The 23,800-nt window shown below is 38.2% G+C and overlaps 1 protein-coding gene across 3 annotated transcripts in view; it reads left to right on the plus strand.

Moving 5' to 3' along the window:
• crim1 (cysteine rich transmembrane BMP regulator 1 (chordin-like)) overlaps positions 1 to 22,802 on the plus strand; it is a 41,211-nt gene extending 18,409 nt beyond the window's left edge. For 2 of the 3 annotated variants that reach the window (XM_055038930.1, XM_055038932.1), the window contains 11 exons: positions 3,511 to 3,690; positions 6,839 to 7,042; positions 7,834 to 7,962; positions 8,196 to 8,349; positions 11,567 to 11,688; positions 12,653 to 12,871; positions 14,877 to 15,092; positions 16,102 to 16,323; positions 18,056 to 18,178; positions 19,097 to 19,275; positions 20,092 to 22,802. In XM_055038930.1, the coding sequence (XP_054894905.1) occupies positions 3,511 to 3,690; positions 6,839 to 7,042; positions 7,834 to 7,962; positions 8,196 to 8,349; positions 11,567 to 11,688; positions 12,653 to 12,871; positions 14,877 to 15,092; positions 16,102 to 16,323; positions 18,056 to 18,178; positions 19,097 to 19,275; positions 20,092 to 20,289 (1,946 nt within the window). In that variant the 3' untranslated portion in view covers positions 20,290 to 22,802. The remainder of the gene's footprint in view (positions 1 to 3,510; positions 3,691 to 6,838; positions 7,043 to 7,833; positions 7,963 to 8,195; positions 8,350 to 11,566; positions 11,689 to 12,652; positions 12,872 to 14,876; positions 15,093 to 16,101; positions 16,324 to 18,055; positions 18,179 to 19,096; positions 19,276 to 20,091) is intronic. The other variant, XM_055038931.1, reaches the window with a different exon arrangement.
• The last annotated feature ends 998 nt before the right edge of the window (positions 22,803 to 23,800 follow it).

Consider the following 23,800-nt stretch of genomic DNA (forward strand, 5'->3'; position numbering starts at 1 on the left):
CTATTTTTTTTGGGGTTTTTACACTGCTTTATTTTATTAAACCCAACTGTGCATCTTTGGTGCTGTGCATGTTATGTTGTCAGTATGTGTCTCACGCTGGGAGGCCTCCCACCCCTATTTTCTGTATGAAACAAATAATTAGCTTCTTTGTGAAATGTGACAAATGTGACAAAAGTTCACAAAATGACATTTGCACATTCATGCTGAATGGAGACCCCGGGAAACATATTAACTGCACATAAACTTTTGACAAAAACTCACTTCAAAAATCTGACCTAATACTTTGGAGACTTGGAATTTTTTCAAAATAACCTAAAAAGATGGAACATTTAAGGAGAAAAATGATACAGCAACAGGGGGTAAAAAAAACTACAGTTCTCAAATCTTGAGTTCTGTAGAGCATAGGCAATCAGAAGCACCAGCAGGGAGGGGACCTGCGGTACTGGCCTGTTTACTCTGCCCACCCAACACATATTCAGTGTTTTACCAACAGAACAAGTTCCCATTCTGGCCCATCCAGATGTATAAATGTGTGCCGTGTCCTGGAATTAATAGACTTAACAAGCCTGGTGACCAGAAAAGTGCTTAGGCTATGAATTTTGTGAACAGGAGTGCAATGTCAAAGGGTTCCTGTCTGGTCACACATCCAGAGGGGAAAAGGTTCAACAGTTCATTGATGGGAATGCTTTTTATGTGCTCCAGTCTGCCAGTGGGGAGGGTAATCGAGTCCGGCATGCCGGCGGGGGTTGAATGGCAGCCATGGGGGCCAAAGGATCAGTGTTTTGATAACAAGTGTCCGCTGCTTTTTGGACCTGGGGCTTGATGCCTTTTGTGTTGCTTCTACTGTCCGTTAGGCCCTGCATGACTGCCTGCAGTGTCAGAAAGCTCCACAGAAAGGGAAGTGGACAAAAGCACAGACAGAATCAGTCTGTCTATGCTTCTGTCAATGTTTTCTGAAGCAACATTCACACAGCATGTCTAAATCACTTGAGACACCATCCTCCAATGAAAGACATTTTAGCACACTGTGTATTGTAATTCTGTTAGTGGTATGGAATGATTGGATTGTTTCCATGGCTGGGGAGAGTGGCTCATTTTTAGCCAGGATGAGTGTGTGCAATTACCAAATGCACTTAGTGCATTTTGGCTTCCATAAACAATGGAAGATATTATTCTACTCACTGAACAACTATTGTAGTTCCTACAACTTCCAACACTGTTCTGGAGCAATAACATGATGTCGCAGATGATCCTTTTTAACTGCTGTTTCTTAACACTCTGGTTGGCACAATCACAGAAAATGTCCCATGACGACAGACTTTACTCACATTGCACATGATGATAAGATTCATGCTGATGTTAAGCAATGAGGCTGAGATCACCATGGAAGACTTGATCTTGTTTTTGAGCAGCCAGCCAACAACTGTACTCAAAAGATTTTAAGATGCATAAAAGATAGAAGTAAAAATTTCCATCCATTATTCTTCTTTTTTTAGAAAAAACAATGTTTTGGTCTCACCACTGTCACGATTTTAGATAGACTTCTGCTCATTGTTTTCCAGTCCATCTATCTCCACGTCAAATCTTCATATCAATTGATTGAGGAATGAACACCATAAAGCATGACTGGAATGTGCTTTAAACTCTGCTCCACATGTTATTTAAGGAATTACCATTAACAAAAGCTCAGGAAATCACATATGAGCATCCCCTTAAAGTGACTTCCTATTGCTTCTCTGAGCGTTAAAAAGCCATTGCCTTCCCTTTTGATTTAGCCAGGCTGAAGCACTTATTGCGTTTTCTCTGGTCGGTTCTGATCCACACATAAGTGGGATAAAAGGAACGGAGAATGAAAGGGAAGAGAAGGGTGAAAAATGGACAAGGAGAGTAATAAAAGATCAACAAATCCCCTGCTTTACTTTCAACTCCCACCTGCTTCGTATTAGGAGCGCAGTGCTGGTTGTCGGGAGGCATGGGGTCATTTGGCGCGGAGGCTTTTGAGTATCCGCCTAAAGGTATGTTGTACAGATGCCGGCATGACCTCTGATCTCATTTATGACTACAAAAGACTCCCACATCAGTTCAAAAAACGTTACCTTAAGACAGTAGGTTGTCTTCTGTAACACTTTCTCGCATCTTAATAAATTAAAGTGTCTTCAAAAAAACTGAAATTCAGTAATTCTATTCAAAAACTCACTGTAAACTGAGATATAGATATAAATTTCTGTTAATTCTTACAATGAATTATTTTACATCATCATTAAAAGGATATTAATCTAGAGATTTTATGTTTTGATCTTCACTATCCCAGACATCAATTATCCAACAGATAGTAATTGACCCTTACTTAAGAAGACCCTTACTTTAACAATAACTCAAAGGTTATCATTACTCCCCAGGTGTATTAAAGATATAATTCCAGAGCCTCAACTTCATGTCAGGACCTTTCAGCTGATTGCGAGATGTAAAGAAGATATGTAGCTTGTGGATTGAAAATGATGACCTAAAAAATAGAGCTCAAGTTGTGTTAGATAAAGTTTCCCCAAACTTTATTTCGATGCAGCTTTTACTTTGCAGCTGGACATTTTACTTGACCACACTACCAAACATACCAAAATGTGTAATGATCTTGGTAACACTGAGCTCCACTGACTAGAAAACTTATGGGATATTGTCTAGAGGAAGGTTAAAGACACCATACCCAACACAAAACCAATGGAAAGAGCCATTGGTCTTGTGTAATATTCAAATTTTGTGAGTAACTGAAAGGTTTTCATCAGCTAAAAGCCATGATCATTAACTGCAACAGAAATAAACACTCTTTCTGCAATTAATTTTCATATTGAATTAATGGAATAGCCACATTCTAACTTAATATGATGCGCCTGTGTATTGATGAAAACATACCATGTTATGTCATATGTTATTTTAATAAACACATCAGCGCCTGTTGACCACGTAGAGAAACTGAATTCAGGTTTCTAAAGGTGAATTAATTCAGGATAATTGTGTTTCACAGCTTACAGAATGCCACTTGAAGAGCTTCTAAATGCTTGAATTCTGTTGGAGAAATTCAGGCCAAGGCAGTTTTCCACCTGTCAGCGGAGAACAGAGCTCAGATTCTACCAAAGATTCTGACTGAGTCCTCAACTTTTTCAAGACTTATTAGGTCCCTGTGAAATTCCTCACCATAAACACACTTCCATTTCCTGATAAATGTAATTTATGGTTATCAGAGTTTAGGTTTGCATGTACTGGATTGCACAATTCAATCAATAATACAAGATAATTTATTTAGGAATAGGTTGTTTTCATGCACAGTTGTGACAGCCTTTCATTGATGAAGAAGAGGTTGCTGATAACTGTACTATTTTTCTAACGTGATCAGGAATTGAACTTAAACATGAAGGCACAAAGTATTGTGTGCTTACTCCTAAACCCCAGTGTGCTGATAATTGTCCTTCCTACATACAATTTAGTTTAATACCAACTCTATTTTTGTCTTTGCAGTCTCTCCAAATTGTGTCTTCAATGGTAAAAAGTTCTCAGAAGGAGAGGTATACCGCATGGACCCGTGCTGGTTGTGTCAGTGCCGCGGAGGAATCTCCTTCTGCTCCAAAGCCGAGTGTGGTGAGCTGGACTGTGAAAAGTTCTACATTCCAGAGGGCGAGTGCTGCCCCGTTTGCATAGGTACACACACCCAAGCTATTCGATCACTGAAATGTGTCAATTTAGTTCAAGATTTTGCTGAACCATCACATTACTCTAATGAGATAGCCCAAGGCCCTTTTCTAAATTAATGTTGGCATTTTTGAAAAATGCTGATTTTCTGCTCTGTTTGCACCACCAGTTCACCTTCAGTTTTTAGTGAGAACAAACCCTGAGACTTTCAAAAAGGCTTTGCAAAATAGCAAACTTTGAAAACTGGATTTACAGTGCTAACCAAATGTTTTGGTTTTTGACCTGAAAAACTGAGCTTTTGTTGAGCAATTTTTGTTAGTGACATATCAATGTAAACTGGCCATCTACAGATACATAAAGTTATGACACAGATGCCCACTTCTTAGAGCACTACTTTTCCAATTTTCTTTCATATCTACTTTGCTTTGCCCTGACTATTTTTGTTAAACCTTATGAGCAAGTTCAGAAAGTTATATAAGAGAATAAAGTGTAAGTATTTTTAAAGAACATAAGCTACAATTAATCTTTCAGATCTTTTTCCTAACACTGCTTTAGCCATGCTCACAATCTTATTTTGAATTTTAATTTCTGTTATATTTAAGTTGTTGCAAGCCACTGGCACAGAAAAGTTATAACAGCATTTTTCCCTGAAATCCAATTTTTTTTTTTTGTTAACTAGAGTATCATCCTAACCAATCTTTGAATATGATGAGCTTATCTTAATAGCTCCTTCATAGACTCACTTTTCATAGATCTTAACCTATGTGGCCAGAACCGCCAGCAAGGGATTCAAGAAGTTTTTGAGTAAGCACTGATTTGCAAGATCTTGGGCAGGTCTAATTTGAGGCATGCGCTCAAAAGCCAGGTAGGCAGCTTTGCTATGTCAATTTGGCTTCAGAAAAGAAAAGGTCTTGCGGTGCATCTGGCAACCACATTATAGTCAGTCAGGAGCCTGTGAATGGAGTTTGCAGCCAACATTGGCCTCTGCCAGCATACCTACAGTTAATCAAATGCATGAGAAAGGACAGAAGAAAAAAGTTGGAGCGTTTGAGGATCACCTTGAGATGTGGAGTCTTTTGGATGATTTGAATGCTGTCCTAACAGAAAATCAATTTGCCTTAAAATCAAATGAAGGTTATCAATATATAAATAAAAAAAAAACCTTTGATTGATTAATTGCACAATGCTCTTTTTAGAACACCCTGTATGACAGTGGTGTCCAAACTTTTTGCCATGAGGGCCAAAGCACTTGGGGGCCACAAATATTTGTATATTTTTATAACATTATTAAAACTAACATTTTGTACCTTTTCTTTTCTCTGCTCAAAATCATACTAAAAAATGTGTCATTTGAAATGTGAGATTTGTTTTTGAGAAAACCTAGGTTGTTTGTGGCTCTAGTTGCTCCATAATTAATGCAACATTATTCTTTTTAAGATGTTATTTATAAAATATACTGCTCTAAAATATAAAAAAGTGTAAATGAAATGCCAGATTCCAGAATGTGGCATCTAGAATTTTGCTTTGGGGGGAGCACCTAAACTTTTTCAGCGAGCCATAAATGGCCCATAGGCCGCACTTTAAACAAATCTGCTGTATGACTTAGATGTAAAAATCAAATTGTTAGTAGCTAAATCTGTGAGATTAGCCAATGCAAAACAGGATTTTAATAATATTTAAAATGAAGAGCAATTTATTGCTTTAGCCATTCACATGATCTTAATAAACTGTCTTATTTTAGAAGTTAGCATGGCTAGTGCTGTTATTAGCAGTTGATATAGCTTTGCTGCCTTTCTGTAATAAAATCCTGAATTTGAGTCCTGGCCTGGGGTCTCTTTGCATTGAATTTGCCCAGTCTTCTCTTACAGGCATCTTCTATCTGAGCCTAAAACAATACACAAGTAGGATAGTTGGTGTCTCTAATTTGCCCTGAGGAGTGATTGTGTGTGTGCAGGGTTGTTTTTCCTGTGGCCCTGTGTTGACCTGTGATAGACTGGCAACCTGTGCAGAGTGTATCCCCCTCTCTAGTCCAGTGACCATTGGAGAAAGGTACCAGCACCCATATCCCCTGCTGCAACCGTGCAAGGGTAAAGGGGTATAAACGATAGATGGATGGTTAGCGATGGTAGCATGACTGAAACAGCAATTTGATCAAACACCAAGACTGCAGGGATTCTTTTTTTATCTCTTTTGCTGTCTCAAAAGTTGAATGAACCACAGATGTGTTCCAACAATTCTTTTGACTTCATTTACTTCAGTGCAAAAATAAAAATCAGTATTTTGTTAAAGCATTAGGTATACATTGAGTGAATAAAAATCAGCTTAGGCAAATCTCAGTTGACTGAATGGGATTTTAGCAATCAAAATTTCAGTATTGCTCTTGCACACCATAAACTGCTACCTTTATATCTTTCATACTCACACATTAAACTTTTCTTTTCATAAAAAAACAGAAATATCCATGGTTCTAGATTTACATACATTAAGATTGTGTCTAAGATGTTTAAACATGGCAAATAAAAACAAGGTTAAGAGCTTACTTTCACTGTCATCCATTACCTAAAAGTGAGCAGAGTAACTCTTCAGGTTAACTCTAAAACTGTCGGAAAACTTTATGGCTTCTATCAAGGCTAATGAATAAATCTATAAAAGCACTTTCTTTTCTTTGGAGAGAAAATTGATATATTAGAAGTCTGGCTTGGCCTTTGACCGGGGGCCTTGGGGACTCACAGCTAAGACTTGAACAAAGAAGTTGTAGTATTTGCCAAAAACTAGAATGGATTCTGCAGGGACTAGATATTGTGAAACTTTAAAGCCTGCCTGTGTTGCACAGCCCAAAATCTTACTTGTAATAACATAGCTGTACCGCAAACATTTAAGCTCATGTTTATATTTTGCAAATTCAATAGTGATTTGACGTTGGCTCTTGTTCAAAAGAAAGTCTCAGTTTCTTGTTGACTCCTGGGAAGGGTATCCTTCTTCTTACTATCTGCCTCAGCTGCAGACGAGGATGGGGGATCAACCATGAAAACGGTTTTATTTTGACACCCAAATAAACTATAAACACAGCTTCACAAAACACAAGTACATAAAATATTTCTTTCTTACTTTACTTTTCTTTCAGAAGATATAATGAATGTGTTTTTTTCCTCCTCAGATGTTGAGTTGATGTCGATGGACAGCACTAAGGCTAGTTGCTGGGTGAATAACAAACTCCGAACCCATGAGGAACAGTGGAAAGAAGACGACTGCACATTCTGTCAGTGTGTGGATGGGGATCCACACTGTACAGCCATGGCCTGTAAACAGAGTTGCCAGAACCCTGTAAAGATCCCTGGAGAATGCTGTCCCTTCTGCGAAGGTATGTGAAGGCTTTCCAACCACGCATCTTGTCGTATTTATTAAGTTTAATTGATAGCCAAATTCTCTGAGCTACACATTAACCCACATACCACACGGGTAAGGCTCTTGTGGCCCTGCAGATTTACTACAAAGAACATATCGGCATGGGCTCATTAAAGGGGAGGCCATAGTGCATTCTTTAAGCTGTAGGGTTCTTTGTATTTCTTTATTGCCCTTGCCCACCAAAATGAGACCCACCTGTGTGGATGAGGTTACGGCATGCTTTCAAAGCGGGAGGCTACATAATTGAGGTTGATCTTTCCTTTCTTCGTAAAATTAGTTACAGCTCGATGAGCCACTCCTTCTACAGAATGTCCCAAGAACGGTTCAGTTGTTCTATTTTTATTTATAATGCAAATTTACAGTAAAGTTGGCCCAAACACAAGACAGTCTGGAGCCATGCGTGAATTTGCATTAAGCCCCTGGGGATGCTTTTTCATCTAAATTGGCAGACTGAAGGTTCTGTGAGTGCCAGACATATTAAACTTATTAATGGGACGCCACTAACCAAAACACAGACGTACCATCCCTTCTTAGAGTGTAACCTACCTTAGCGTAGTGTAATTGCTCTGCAGTTATCTGTAATTGCTGTTTAGAGCAGTGTAAATGTGCAAATAGGTAGCTATCACAGATGGAAAGAAAGATTAGATGTTGCACCAGAGGGGGTTTAGACAAATGCTCATTTATGTTTGATAAAGTTATATTTTTATGTCATAATACTATGTCTGTCACTGTTCTTTCATTTTGCAGAGCCATCCTATGAAACAGTAAGCCCTTTGCTGTGTCCACCATTGGAAAATTGCTCCCTTTCAGGGACTGAATGCCCCTATGGCTTCCAACAAGACCACAATGGGTGCCTCCTCTGCCAGTGTCTCAACAGTAAGTTTTACCTTTGGTTTGAAATGTCAAGAAATTGATTTTAGTGTAATGAACATCTGACACAAAAATGTATCATTTTCTTGTTGAAAATGATGAATGCTCTTATTCAATTTTGTCAGATTACTCTGACAAAATGCTCTGTCAGCGGAATCTTCCTGTGCACAACCAAATAGCACATGTCTTTGCTTTACTGTAAGCTTTACAAGATGAACTTTCTAACTCAACTCTTTCAGATGACTCCTGTCCTGACTTGGGAAAGTACTGTTCTCTGGAATGTCCGTCGGGATATGAGAAGGATGATTTGGGCTGCGAGGTGTGTGAGTGCAGCATCCCCACTCCCAAGTGCCGAACCCTGACCTGCACAAAGACCTGCCCTTATGGATATGTGTATGTTCACCCGATGACCGAATAGGTTTCTCATCACTCAAATCCAGCTTTTCTCATCTGTCTAAGCATCTGCTTAAACAGGCCTATGGTTTCAGCCTGTTTAAAGTCATCTGTTTCTGTTGACTCTGCACCTTCACTATTTTGTGATTTCATATTGTTTTGTACCTGAAAGCTTTAACCTGACAATGCATCAGTTTGTATCTGCCAGAAGCACTTTTCGCAACTGTTTTGACAATTGATAACTACTAATGAGATGTTAAAAAAGACCAAGCCCGTGCAACTTTTAATCTGCTGAAAGCATTTTATGCAGCTAAAATGTTGCCTTTCCATTGATTAAATTAGAAACCATTTTAATGCATATTTTACTGATTAAGCATTGTGCTAATGAGCCAGATTTGTCCAGCTGACTGAATGAGTTTTAGCTTAATCCTAATTTATTTACATATAATCATGTAGACATTATCTAAATTATTAAAACTGGAGGTATATATTATATGTTATACACTTATTACCGTAGATTAATTCATTCATTAGATAAATTCATGCAATTTGTAAGTCACATAGAATAACTATCATTTAATCAATCATTAAAGATAATTTCTTTTGTGTGTGTGTGTAATATGTCATTCAGATTAACTGAGGGGGAGTCACTCCAAGCAGGCCTTATTGTCAGGAAGTTGACAGAAAATTAATGGAATAGATCCTAGGTCGCAAAGTTACCGAGAAGGCCAGTATTCTAACTAAAACTCATACAAAAAAAGCAATTGAGCAAATCTGTAAGTTCAAAACTTATGGGTTTTGAACTTCAGAAATTTGGATTTTCTTTTTCGGGGTGTGGGAGAGGACTTCATAAATTTTTTTTAAGAAGCATGTTAATCAAATGCTTTGTGTTTTAGACCCGTCACCTCTTGTGTGCACAGTAAATTGATGTGTTTATATAATCAGTTGAGTGCTTATTGAATCTTATCGAGCATTACCTTGTACTCTGTGCTTGCTCATTAGTCAGTATGTCAGCAGTTATTTGGCATCCGCCATCAAAGCACCCATCTACCTTGGTGGCCATTCCCAGGATTCTGAATCTGCGAATGAATGTGTCTCTTTTTGAGTGCGATTAAGTTTCTGTGGGGTCCGTGTTAGCCTTTCAGCTCCCTGCAACTCTTTCCCCTCCTAATCCCATTTAGCCCAATCAAACATCTGGTAGCGCTCTGTGCCAGAATGCTTAGTCCCCAGGCACTAGTCTTATTTCATAAACCATCATCCTGTCTCAATGCAACAATCAAAACTGCATCAGGACCAAATACAGCCACAAGAAACATATACAGTCTTGATACTTCTAATATCCAACCTTGCATCCGGGAGCTATGGCTGAAGGCAGGCCTAATATAGTTGCAAATAAAGGAAGAAAGCATGAGAAGGATCCTGTGGGGGCAGAAAGAAGAGCAGGAAGTCTTTGTTTTATCCTTCCTAAGCAGCTGTTTGTGTCTTGCCTTAGAAGTCTGAAATCCTCTGAGAGCCTGTGTGTCTCACAGTGCAGATTTGTCCTCTCACACTCCTGATTGTAGCTACCACGAAGCAAAACAAAAACCAAGTTATAATGATCACTTGATGACATCCTGTGAGTTTTTTGGTGTTCAAATCCAAACTAGCAGAAAAACAAACCCTGGAAAATGGATTAGGCGTGTTTTGAAGAATCTCCTCTAGAATTACCAGTTTATATAAAGTTCTTGGCACTAGCCGTTTTTTGTACCTTATAAACTTTTTCATATGTTGTAAGATGAACAACCACAAACTTCAAAGTATTTCACTTGGATTCGAGGGGACAGATTAACACAAATTTGACTCATTGTGTTTCTTTTGGTGAAAACAAGTTATGTATCCATTTATTTTCGCTTCAAAGTTACGCACTAATTTCTGCGTGTCATCAGAACATCCAATAAATTATGTTGAAGCTTGTGGCAGTAATGTGATTAAAAAACTTTTGGATTTGTGAATACTAATGCTGAGAACATCCACAAAGTCGAATGAGAGACTGGAGATGTGTAATATATCCATCTTAGTCAAAAAATGTCAACATTGTGAACACAAACTTTCAATGGGTTTTTTCCAGACATTACATTAGAAATTCTGCTGAGCCAGCAGTCTATTAATAAGCCCTCCTCCATCCTGTGTTTCCCCAAGAACCTCTGTCTCTGGAGCCCAAAGCCTTGCTTTGCATTCCACATGCCATCTTTAAACAAAGCCTTGCTATAAGGTTGCCACACTCTGTCTCAGTATTTGTACGTAGAGGTGCTGGCTGGTCACTCTCAGTGTTGTTGCTGTTTCAGCATAAATTGAGTCTTTAGTTTGCTGAACCTGAGATTTGCATCCACTTTATGCAGTGCACTATAGATTTTGGAATCTGTTTAATTTCGTCAGATGAAAATTAATGGTGTGATTATTTGGGTTGAATGAAATAGCATAAGAATCTAAATAAAAAAAATCATAACACCAGAGAAAGATAAAGAGGAAGGCTTTGGATAAAGGTGTGTATCCAAAGGTGTGGATACAGTTGATTCTTGTATCTGTGATTTGATAGTTCATCAAGCAGTAATCCATGTTTATTGGGCAGATAATTGAATCCAGCTGTACGTTTCCAGCTTCTGCATTTCATTCTGCTTCTCCCTCTGCATGAAATCTATGCTTATAACTTTCCTCCCAAGTTTCTTTCCTTTCCATTCAAGTAAAACTGTATATTATCAGGTTGGCCTTCGGAAGCCCTCTTCTTCCACCATCTTTTTCTGTAACGTCAACAACAATGTTTTAAAATCTACCCTAACTCTTACCAGCCCACTGCTCACTAACACTTTTATATACCAACTGGAGATTCTGGGGCAATAAAGATGGCAACAGGCAGAATTGAAAGCATCTGAATTGGCTTAAAAGTGCCCCTTCCAGAGTCTTTAGGACTGGTATGATAGTTAAACCACAAGCAACTCAGATGTTGGACTTTTATTTGACATTCTTCAAAGAAACCAGTATAAAGGAAGAAAATCTGGTCCAGATGTTGATTATTCGTGACTTTAAAATACTTCTTTCAGTGTGTCACAAGACCATGTTTCTTCACAGATCTTGAAGAAATCCAGTCTTTGAAACAATTATGTGGGACATCATAGCTTATTTGCCACTGCAGTAACAGCCTTTTGATCACATGTGCTTCATTGTGTGTCTCACCCTGCAGGAGGAACAAACATGGCTGTGAAATGTGTCGTTGTGTGAAATGTCCTCCCTTCACCTGCGACAAGTACTGTAGCAATGGCTATCGGCAGAACAGGAAGGGCTGCAACATCTGCATGTGCAAAGGTATCAAAGTAACATTTAAGTACTGAATCTAATCTCAGCACCTTTTAAAAATAGAACATCTCCAAGCTTCAGCTCACCAGAAATTATATATAGCTGCTCACCAGAAATTATGACTATAATAGAAATTATTATAACTTTGCATCTAACTTGCAAATTATCTTGCAAGGTAGATGCAAAATAATCTAACTTGGAGTCGTCATATATTTAATTTTCTGGGTTCTACTGCATCTAGATTGTTTTCATTCAGCTGATTATTTATTTAAATAAGATAAATTACTGGGTCTTTTAAAGGCAAATGTAGATGTCAGGATATTTGATTAGTTGTCTCTCTGTTAAAACTATCATTTACCTTAAGATCAACATGAATTGGAGAAAAGTGAAGTGCCACATTGATGCTGGATTACATTTCATGCTATGTGTTTATTTTTTCAATTTAGGCATATTACAAATATTTAATCTCCTGGTTTTCTTGGATAGTTGGAGCAGCAGTACACCTGGGTTCCTTTCTACAACCACAAACAAAAACTCAATAAGATCTTCTGTAAATAATCCTGTTTACCTGTGTTAAAACAAATTCTGAATGAGCTTCTGTTTTAGATTTGGGAGATGTAAAGGAAAGAGATTAAATTTTTGGAAGCCCGTTTAAATTTAAATGAATAGTCCTGTAAGCATCTGCCTAAGTTGAACAGTTCACAGATTGTTTCAGACTTTAAAAGCTATGTTGTGACAACTTAGCAATTTATTGCTCTTAACAAGGTCTCTGGATTCATTTGAACAATCTTAAACTCAAGGCAGTGACTGAGTGAAATGACTCAGAACTGACTATGTGGCTGTCAGTAAGCACTGTTTTTTCTCTACGTGAAAAGAAAATGAACTGCTTGGACTTGTTTTCTCTTTCAAGATCAAAAGGGTCATACTTTCTATATATCATGACTGTGACATTATATATCATTTGTGTTTCTAGAAGCTGATCAAGTTCCAAGCACAACCGTCCCAGCCATTATGCCCAGTTTCTGCCTCACCTCCAATGGTCGCAGGTATGAGGAGGGTGACAGCTGGCATGACGGCTGCCGTGACTGCTACTGCCTCTCTGGACGGGAGATGTGTGTGCTCATATCATGCCCCATGCCCAGCTGCTCTCATCCTGTTGTCAAATCTGACCAATGCTGTCCTACATGTGAAGGTAAGGCTTCATTGTGAGAAACATTCCCATGTCTCAGCTGTATGACATGTCGTATTGCAATAACTACAACATAAGACAAAATATTGAACTTGCACTGCCAATGTTTTTTTTAGTTTTCCAAAATCAAACCATGTCGACTTTGTTTCTATCAAGCAAGTTGCACCAAAGTGCTACACAGTAACAAAATAATAGATAGGAGCAGTTAAAGAGAAAGAAGGAAAGTAGGGTTAGAAAACATGAATAAAATAATTAATTAGCTTAAAAAGAAGCAAAGTAAAGCAAATAGAAATAGTAAAAATATCAAGAGTAGAGTTTATGACCAATTATCCAAATTAGGTCTTGAAATCTTGAAATCCTAAGCAACATCTGCTGACCATTGGAATAGCCAACGGTGGAGTTGGCACTAGTGTCCATCTTCATTGTAAATAATCCACTTCTGTGCAAATAACCATCCCAATGTGGCCACAGTTCAAAGATACATAAAACAAATCAAGAAATAAACGACTATGTCTTTTTTAAGATCAGAGTTGCAGTATTAACTACTAGTAGCCTCATTTAAAAAAGATTGCAAACAATCACTACTGAAGACAGAAACATATACTTGGTTTGGAACACAGATACACACGTACCGTGTGTCTTTTTATTCAAATAACTGTCTTATAACAGACACTGCGATAAGAGAGGAACTGTTTGATGAAAGTCTTTCCTTTCCTACAACATAGCACAGTTTGCATGGTGTGGTCACACTAACAGCAGTTGTACCTAAACACTTTCCTCATCTGATAATAACATATCATAATTCAACTTTTAGATTTTAAACTTCATGGCCTCTCAATTGGGCACAGTCACACTCTCTATGTGTTTTTTTTTTTGGAACTGGAAGGCCGGCTGATTCACACCCACACTTTTATATCCACAACTCTCCCACTTGTAAGGGATATTTATGGAGGGATGACTCAGCTGGCTGTTCAAATATTTAGAAATGAAAGACTGTCTTCTACTTTCTGCTAAGCACCCTTTTCAGTCAGGGGACAACAGTCTAACTCTTTGCAGATGTGCTCTGCTCTGTGAGACACTAAAGATGTTTTCAGCTAAGTGTGTGAAAAATCAGATTTCTATACAGTGTCAGAGGATTTTTTTATTAGACAGTGATCTGCACTTATCGCCTCTGACCTTCATCGTGCCAAGATATTGTTGAAAAAAACTGATCATGATTAAATCAAGCTGTAATCTACGCTTTATGTCAAATTTGATGACTACTTTTAACTATGTTTATGAATAGAAATCCATATATTTCTATTTATAATTATGAATACAGTTGTCAATGATTAGAAATCAGGTAAAATTTCTCAAAACTTCTTTTTATTTAAGAAAAGTAAGCAAAGGTATTTTCATCATTAGTCAAATAAATTAACAAAATCATTACATCAATAGGATTACACAACATATTTTTTCCTCCCTAATTTTTTAAACTAGAGTGAGAGCTTAAAAATAAAAACAATCATTCTAAAACAATTCACTCAGGAGATTCACAAAGCAGGGGGATTCATCAGAGGTTGTTATGGCTAACTCCAGGCAGCTTTCACATATTTCCTCAAGCTTGTTGTTTTCTACCATCATCAGCACATATTTGTCAAATTATTTAGATTGACAGTGAAGAAAGATATGATGGCTGCACACATTGTCTCGGTCTGTGCATATGTGCAAGTTGAGTGTTTTTATACCCTGCAGTCAATATGTGTTTACTACTGTCTCCCGAGGACGTTTTGGTGTTTCAATTTCAAGTCCCCATTCCAAGTCAAGACCTTTCAGAGGATTTTGAGCTGAAACAAAGACGTGTAGACATCAGATCAAATGAGTTTTTAAAAGAGGCTTGAAATAGTCCAGCCACGCTATTTTCAAGGTAGTTGGGGGAGACCGATAAAAGTTTGTTAAAGGTCAGACACCAGGTGTTTGTGTTAACTACAGAAAACAAGAGAAACAAATTGTTTCTTTTCTCCATTAGACGAGTCCGGCAGTGGCCAGCCTGAGGGGATGGACATGGTGGTGTGCAGAGCACCTGGAGGGGAATTTTATGTGGAGGGGGAAACCTGGAACCTGGATGAGTGCACGCGCTGCACCTGCAGGAAAGGACGCGTCCTGTGCGACACAGAAGTTTGTCCCCCAGCGCTTTGTCAGACACCCATCAGAAACAAGGACACCTGTTGCCATATGTGCCCAGGTAATAAAAAAAGGGAAAGGAGGGGTTTCCCTTCAGGAAAATAAGAAGGTTGAACAGGTTTAGGAAGGGCCATGTGAAGCAGGTCAGGGTTGTTTAAAGCTGCTGTTGATGTGCTATCAGCATGTGGTTTTGTAGGGTCTTGCATGTTGCTCTTTGTGGCCAGTTTTATGTCAAGCACAGAGGCCCATAAAGAAACCAGCAAAGACCGGTTGCGTTTATGTAGAGCTCCTCCAGGGAAGAAGTAGAACATGTGGACTGCTTTCACCCAGGGCCCACATCAGAGACTCGTCTAACTGTCTGATTGCTGATGGGACAAGACTGTAATCTTTCTGCATCTGTACTGCTCCAGTACTGAGACAAACGTAATACCACATGCACATTTTATTTACCACTGAAGCCAAACATTTCAGAATGTCTCACACATTTATAAACTTACAAACAACATTTCCCATACACTCCCAAGAATGAGGCCCACCAATCATCTATGCATGACTGCATCTGAGAGCTGCTCCTCGAGAATGCCGGCCTGCCTTATCCCGGCATCTCCGCCCACAAAAACGTACTGTCAGAGGCCTCGCTTTGATATATGTATGGGCCTGGTCACCAGGAATGTGAGAATAATACACATCTCACTGATAAGCCTTGTAATGGATGTATACAGTGGAGTCTGTACATGCTGACTGAGTGCCCCTCAGTATGATCATTAAAAGGCCATAGATCTCAGCCTTGCAGTCTTGTCAAAGATGGAGATAAGATTTTGGGCTTAAGTGACAGCTGCCAAAAAGAGTCACCTGGAAAGCTGCCGCTACAGCTCTGTAACCCTTGTGAATTGAAATGTTAAATATCACAGGTCACTTAGAAGCTGAGCTATCAATTAGGCAATGCATGGCATTTTCTGTTAGCTGTTCACTCATATTTCTGGCTTGACTTAAGTGATGTAAATGGTTCTAATGTAACAGGCTTCTGCAGTGTTTCCTTACTGACCAGATTTACATGTGTCCACTGCCAGAAGAGACAGAGAGCAACTTGCTGCCAGTGAACAGCAGCCAACAGGAGTTCTGCATAACCGCCGAAGGAGACATGCTGCAAGCCGGGGACTCCTGGAAGGCCAACGCCTGCACAAGCTGCACGTGCAACAATGGCACTATTCAGTGTTTCTCCCAACACTGTCCGGCAGCTAGCTGCAGGGTACCAGTTTTACTCAAGGGCCAGTGCTGCCCACATTGTCTCGGTACGTTTTTGGGTGGGTGTCGAGAAAAACATTGATGGGAGAAAGCTGCCTTTTGTGGTGGGAAGTTATCCTAAGTTGAAACAGTGTTTTGTTTAGTTGGTATATTTGAAATAATGCACAGTGCCTTGAAAGTGTCATGGATGTTGAACCTTTTCACATTTTGTCCTTGCAATAAGAAAGGATTTTTAGGGGGGATTTTATGCAAGACCAATACAAAATAACACACAACTCTGGGGTTAATTTTACAAATAAAAGAGAGGTCTGCATATATCCCCCTTTTATACCGATCCTCCTTAGAAAATCCAGTGGCACCAGATTGCTTTCCAAAACATCAAATTAGAATATAGAAATCAAATCCACCATATATATAATGTAAGCTCAGCATAAACACATAGATCTCAGCCCTGCAGTCTTGTCAAAGACCACTGAAAGGACGCGTCCTTTCAGTTGTAGACAGGAATCTGTCTACTGTGACAGTTGTAGACAGATTTAAAGTAAGGCTTGCATATTAAATAATATCTCAAGCTCTGAACATATCAGTCTGTTGTTCGAAAACAGAAAGAGAACAGCTAAGATCCCCTGTGATAACTAAGAAGAAGCTACAGCAAATCACAGCCCAGGTGGTAGAATTTGTCAACAGGTAATTATTACCGTAGTCATTTCCACAAATCAGCCCTTATGGAAAAGTGGCAAGAAAAAAGCCAGTGTTTAATAAAAGCAATGGGAAGAGGTGTTTTTAAAAAATATATTATACAAGACACATAGGAGACGCAACAAACATCTGAAAGGAGGTGCTCTGATTAGATCATACAGAAATTGGTAGAAATAAAACTGCACACCAAACTCACAGCAAAACATGGTGGTGGGGGCTTCATGCATGTCTCCCTACTATTCTTTAGTAGGGACAATGAAGGTGTTCAGAGTTAACAAAACGAGGGATTGCGCTAAATTAAAAGTAATACTGGAAGAAAACCGGTTTGGAGCTATAATGTAGTGGTTAAAATCAAGGGTCATATTCATGTGTAAGATGTACTCACAAATGCATTCCTCGTTTTTTATGTTTTCATTTATATAAAACATTGAAAACCATGTATAAACTTCACACTTCACAACCATCCACTTCTACATTCCAGTCTTTTATAAAATTCCTCAATTTTCCAAAGCACTGCTTCACTTCCCTCTACTTTTGAATGATGGTGTTAGTAATATTGGTTGTAATGTTATGAGTCATGGTGCTACTTGTCTAAAAAAAAAGAACAAGAAAGGGTTTAAACTGATTCTGTGACCATTTGTTAGGTCCAGCCACTTAAACACTAAACAGGCAAACATGATCACATAGAAAACATTCCATGTGCCAGACCCACACAGTCCACTCAGAACGAAAACATTCCTTGAGCATCCGCACATTCACACGTGCTTCCTGTCCCCTGGCTGCATTGGCCCATAACGCTTTCGCCTGCTGGCACCACAGGAAGGCAAAGTCCCATGTCAGCTTTTCCTATAGAGGAAAAACTAAGCATACCCTCCTATTGTTCGCACTGATGTGTAGCTGTTTTGTTATTTAGCCGATGGAAAACAGAGCTTTTAACGTAATGTGCACACAAAGCATCCTAGTGGAAGTTCGGATGACAGATCCAATAAACACATATTATCAGTTGAAACACCAGGGAGTGTAAACACTGGCTCACTGCAGAATCCTGAAAATATTGGCATCTTGTTTCTGTCTGAACAGAATCAACAACATCAGCATCAGTGACTGTGTCCACCAGTACACAAAAGGAAGTGGTCACCACAACAAGGCAGAGTGGATCTTGGATTACAACTGTGACCATCCCATTTGTCCCCACTGACACAGGTAGCTGTCTGTTCTTCATCGTCCTCCACTACCGATCCTGTCCTGTTAGCTATATGGCAACTTTGCCAAACTCTTCCTGCCAGTCCCTGAGAGTGTTTATGCTAATGTGGCTTGTTGGGAATGGCTTAATAAATGAGTGAAATGTATATAAAAACAAGAGTGATAAATGGATCTTGAGCTAAACATGATCCTTCCTGAGGGAGACAGGAGTCATTTTTCATTTTGAATGACTGGACCTACGTCTCTGCCCTGGAGTATATCATTAGCACAAGATGTTTTCAATTTAAGGTCAGTAAATGTTGCTGTTACAGTGCAGAGTAAGTTTTCCATGGGATGAATACATCAGTTCCCAAGGAGTTTAAGTATTATCCAGGTCAGGATAAATATTTTATTTATTTATTAGGCCCGAGCAGCAAAGCGCTGCGAAGCCTGTTGTTTTCATACTGTTTCTTGTTATTTTTGATTTTTTTAACTTTATTTAACCAGGTAAACCCCATCGAGATCTAGATCTCATTTTCAAGAGGGACCTGGGCAGAAGTCTGCAATACACAGCAACCTGGTTACAAAATAAAACTAATTAATACATATGCACAAGTGTAAAAGACAGCACATAAAAAATAAGAGAATTTAAAAAATATTTCTAATTCAGACATGTTGTTCTTGTATAGATCCATTTTCCAATCAAATAATCTCTGCAAATATCTGTCCTTCCATTCATATGTCAGTCAGCCCATCAGTACATATATTGACAACCTAAGGTCGGTAATATTTTCTGTATATTTATATGGAGCTTCTGTTTTTATACTTTTAATAACAGGAAAAATTGACAGGACCCCCCAAAAATGGGGCATTTAGGTATTAAGAAATGTGTAGAAATCCAGATCCTTAAATGTCCTATGTATTTTCTGTCTCACATAGATCAGCCACGTTTGGGTGAGAACTACCCCAGCCATACGGAGATGGCTCTTGTTTACCAATCAGCTGCATGGATCCTTGCAGGACTCCTTCTTGCCATCATTATCTTTCTCATTGTGGCGTTACTCATCAACAAGAAAAAGAAGTGGGTGCAAATGTCCTGCTACAGTGCACCAAAGAAGGTGAGAAATTATCAGCAAATTGGTGACATGGGATGATTTTTGATTTGACTGGCTCTATCCAGTGAACGTTTGATTGCAGCTACATTTAATATGTAGCGTCAATCATATCACACTAACAAAAGTGCTCTTCAGTGTGGAAGCTACTACTGAGGAAAAGAGGTGGGAAAATTACTTTGGTTCATTTAGGTTGTGATAAAACAAAAGAGAGCACAACCTACCAAATAACAGGAAGGCTGAAAAGAGTACAACAAAGTTCCCATTTATCAATTTGAGCTTTGGTTTTGGAATATGTTGTTTTTGGAAATGTTGGCACTCATTTGGAAATCTCAAAGTTAAGGTAGGGGCTGGCTTCTTATAGAAAATTGCATTTTCTGTGTTGTCTTTTTTTTAAATTGTTTTATTAAAGTTCTCAGAGAAAAATTGGAATCATACAAAAGCCAACATGTACAGGTCGGAAATAGGACACAAAATCCTTGTCTTTAAGCAAAATATCTAACAAAGAAATGTTACTGTTAAATTGAGCTTAATTTTTGACTTTTCCAAGGAAGCATTTACCCTAATTTTCCCTTTCCTGGCCTAGCCAGTACTAAAACTGTCACAGCTTAAGAATGAATGGTGTTTCCCCTTGCTCTTTACTTTTAGATAGCAAAAGGTCGTGCCACCCATAAACCTTTAAATGAGTCTATAATGTCAAAATATCAAGTTATCTATTTTTCTATAACAAGCAAGCACCAGTGAATATAAATCATGATGTTGTCACTGCAGGTCTACCAAATAATGACTTTAATGCGTTGTTTTTCCTTCCTCCCCCCACAGACGGTCATCCTGAAGAAACATGTGAACAAGAATTCAGTCATCTACATGGAGCCCTCCAAGGAGAATAAGTTTCAGAACATGAAGAGCGACTGCGGCATCATCCACTTCTCTCCAGAGATAACCTCACCTCCTTGCACGGAGAAGATGACCATTCCCAGGGCCAAACTGAGCATGGGCAGTGACTGGACGCCACGCTAAAAAGAAATTTATAACAGCAATGAAAGCAAAAGAAATTCCCATACTGCTCAGTTTTTCCCACTTTTTCTTTTGTGTGAGAGATAAACTCAGCAAGAAGCATGTGACCAATGCTGTTTTTTCATCATTCGCCAATTATCTTCGTAGTTTGGACGTTCGACTGAGCGACAAACTTATAGGGCGGTGGTAGTAGCTGGATCAAGATACAGCCAGTCTGGGTTGCAAAAAGGATCCAGAGAGACTCATCTGCCAGAATCAAATTCTAGTACTGTAAAACACTTGCTTCTTACTGTTTCATTTGAAACTGGAACTTTGCAGATGAAGGAGGAAGAGCAAAAGCTTTAGGGGTTTGAGCTGTGGCATAAAGGGAAAATTGAGAATGCGAACCCCCCCACAAAATGCAGCAGTGCATTGTGGATGTAACCATCGTTAGCAGGCCAGATTCAAACCCCTGCATTAGAATGTGTGGTTTTCATTTTAGTTATTGTATATTTTTACAGGATTTGTATCATATGTGGTCTTGTTTCTGTTTTGTTTTTTCTTACTTTAGAGTCATTGTCAAGTTATGTTTATGCTATTTGGAACATTCCCACACACTTCACAAATAACAGCTTTGTCTAACGTCAAATGAGTGGAGCCATTTCTTTTTCAAAGAAAACCAGTTAAAGCAGCTCCAGTGCCTTGTTTAAGTATTCATATCCGTTGAACACATTTTGTCACATGATAATCTGAAAAGTCGTGCATTTTACTAATACTTTATGTGAATATAAGGAATCTGAAGGGAAAGGAAATGTGATTTTCAGAATTTTTTTACAAATAAAAGTCTGAAAGGTTTTGTAGTAGTTACAGCTGCAAGTCTTTTTGGAGCATCACCAGATAAAGACAAAAAATGTTGCCAATTATATTTTGAAAAGAAGCTTCTATGCTATCAAATTGCATAGAGATCAAATTGGATTCTCATCCTATTGCTGCTGCCACTACTTCTCACCATAGGGATCTATCATACATTAAATTTCTTGGCCAAAAGATTACATTTCAGTCTCACCTGACCAGAGCAACATTTCTTTCAGGTGCTTGCTGCATGACTCGTCCATAAATATGAGATTTGTGGAGCTCGCAACTAAAAACTGCCTTGACAAAATGCAGCACAAATGCTTGACAAAAAAATTATCCACGTTTGTGACTCACTGAACCTATTTATTTTGTAGACAAGTACACCACGCCTTTCAGAATTTTATTCATAAATAAAATGAAAATGATGTTTCCTTTTGCTTCCACAGTTGTTTTCTTTTTCTTGTTGGTATAACACATGCAATCCAGAAGAAACAACACATACAATCCAGAAGAAACATTGAAATTTATGACTTCAGTTTGACTCAATGTGAAAAAATTCAAGGGTATTTACTTTTTCTGCAGACACTGGAGGTGAACTGAGTCTAAAATGTACCTTCTAGTCATCTCCTTTCAGTCAGAACTCTGTAACTCATTTGAAAGCTATTAGAGGTGAACTATACTGATGGATGTTCCTTCAAGTTGTGTCAGGTTATGACCAGCCAAGTTTAAAAAAAAATACGGATCGGCAAGGAATGTCCATAACACTTCTTTCACTTAATTGCAGCAGAGCTGATGTTTATACATGTCAGCAGTTGCTTGGGATTATTATTTATAGAGCCTTAATTCTACAGCCTTAGTATTTGTTTTAGACACATTACTTTGGTTTTAACATTTAGCCAGTGTCAAGAAAAAATAATTCACAAGGATAAAGAGTTTTGGATTATTCACTGTTTATATTCGGAGGAATAATGTGAACTGTTGTCATTATAGGAGATGATAATGTGGAGGTGTTGATATGTAAAATTTCTGTGTTTTAAAGACACATCACTTTCTTCAGAGCTAGCGAGGAAAAACAAAAATATCACAGTTCAGAATTCCTGAAGAAATAAAAGCCCAAAACAGGGACTATTTAGGTACAGAGATGTTGAACCAGTAGAGGCAAAGGTTCTGGACCTGCTTGGTCTGCACAAAGGACAGATTCCGAGAAGCATTGCAAAACAGTCTAGCTTTTGGATCATAGTTGTCTCTTCTTTGCCAATATCCCAATTCTGAAACAGTTCCAATGCCAAAATAGGTCAGAAACCGATTTATTCTGAAGTGTTTGCAGGATGCGTGTCTGTTTGAATCATAAGCTTTAAAACACAGAAGCGGACCGTAAAAGCTTACACTTTTAAGCTCTGTCCTATGTGTAAAAACGTAAATTCTTAGACGTAAGAGAATCTTATTTATTTTTTCACATAGCTTTATTTATTAATACTAAAGTATAGTTTGAGATTTTTTTCTTTATTGAAAATAGCTTTAAGTAGCTAAATATAATGTACATTGTAGACTGTTTATCATTTCTCTTTGCTATATTCTCTACCTTATTTATTTCAGTGCTGCAAATCTTGTAAATATGTTTCTAGATTAGAAACTGTAACATTTATGCTTTTTATTTTAAAAAAATAAATGTGTGAACCGGAGAGGCTTGTGCTGATAAACTTGAATTTCTCAAACATCAGTGATGTCATTCAAGATGGTACTGGTTAGGGGTTTTGCTTCACTTGCATACCCACACACATCTGGCCCTAGGCTTGTGCTGCAAATGGGAATTCTTCTTCTTTTAGTTCCCTTAGATCTGATTGCTTCTCAGTTGCAAATGGATTTAACAGAGATGGTATTGTGGAGTGCGGCTGTTTGAGTTTGAATGAAGAGGAAGAAGACCTCTTCTCTGGGCTGGTAAAATACTGAATGAGACCTGGATGTTTGGCTTATCCTCCACTGGTGCTTTGATTTGCCCCGCTAAGATCACTTATAAACTTTAAGGCAAAGAAGCTTCAGGACGTAAAAAATTAACCATCTCAGTGTCTTCAAGTCAACTTATTTACCAAATATATATATCATTGGATGCAATCTACATGTAGGGTGAGTTTTCCTAACAAGAAAATCCATCAAGGTTTTTCTAGTTAGGAACCTTATAGGCTGTTCGGCGTTATGGGTGTTCCTTGAAATCTCTGGACATTTAAATAAAAATGATATTTTTTGTCAGTAAACTGAAATTGCATCATCATTTACAAGGTTTTTTGAGTTAATTAGCTGTTTGGGGTGCGACACTGTGAGCTTCTAATAACATCTTTGTTCACAGAATTCTAATTTTACGAGACACTCAATGTTGGGTTTTCATTATCTGTAAGCAACAAGCATATAAATAAGACAACAAGAAATATATCACTCTGTGATTACATGTAATATAGAAGCTTCACTTTCTGAGAAAACTTGTGAGAAATATTGCACTTTTATGCAATGTTCCATATTTTTAGATGTATCTGAATTTAAGTATTTTTACACATCTTTACTTGGGGTGTTGCTACTTTTTTTTCCATGAAGAATTGAATGGATTGATGAATTTAATTACGTCATATATTTTTGTTTGCATAAAAATATATAAACAGATTTCAAAGGACTCAAAAACATCCTCAAA

This window comes from Poeciliopsis prolifica, unplaced genomic scaffold (genome assembly GCF_027474105.1).
Source record: "Poeciliopsis prolifica strain line A6 unplaced genomic scaffold, Auburn_PproV2 SCAFFOLD013, whole genome shotgun sequence".
NCBI classification, from domain to species: domain Eukaryota; kingdom Metazoa; phylum Chordata; class Actinopteri; order Cyprinodontiformes; family Poeciliidae; genus Poeciliopsis; species Poeciliopsis prolifica.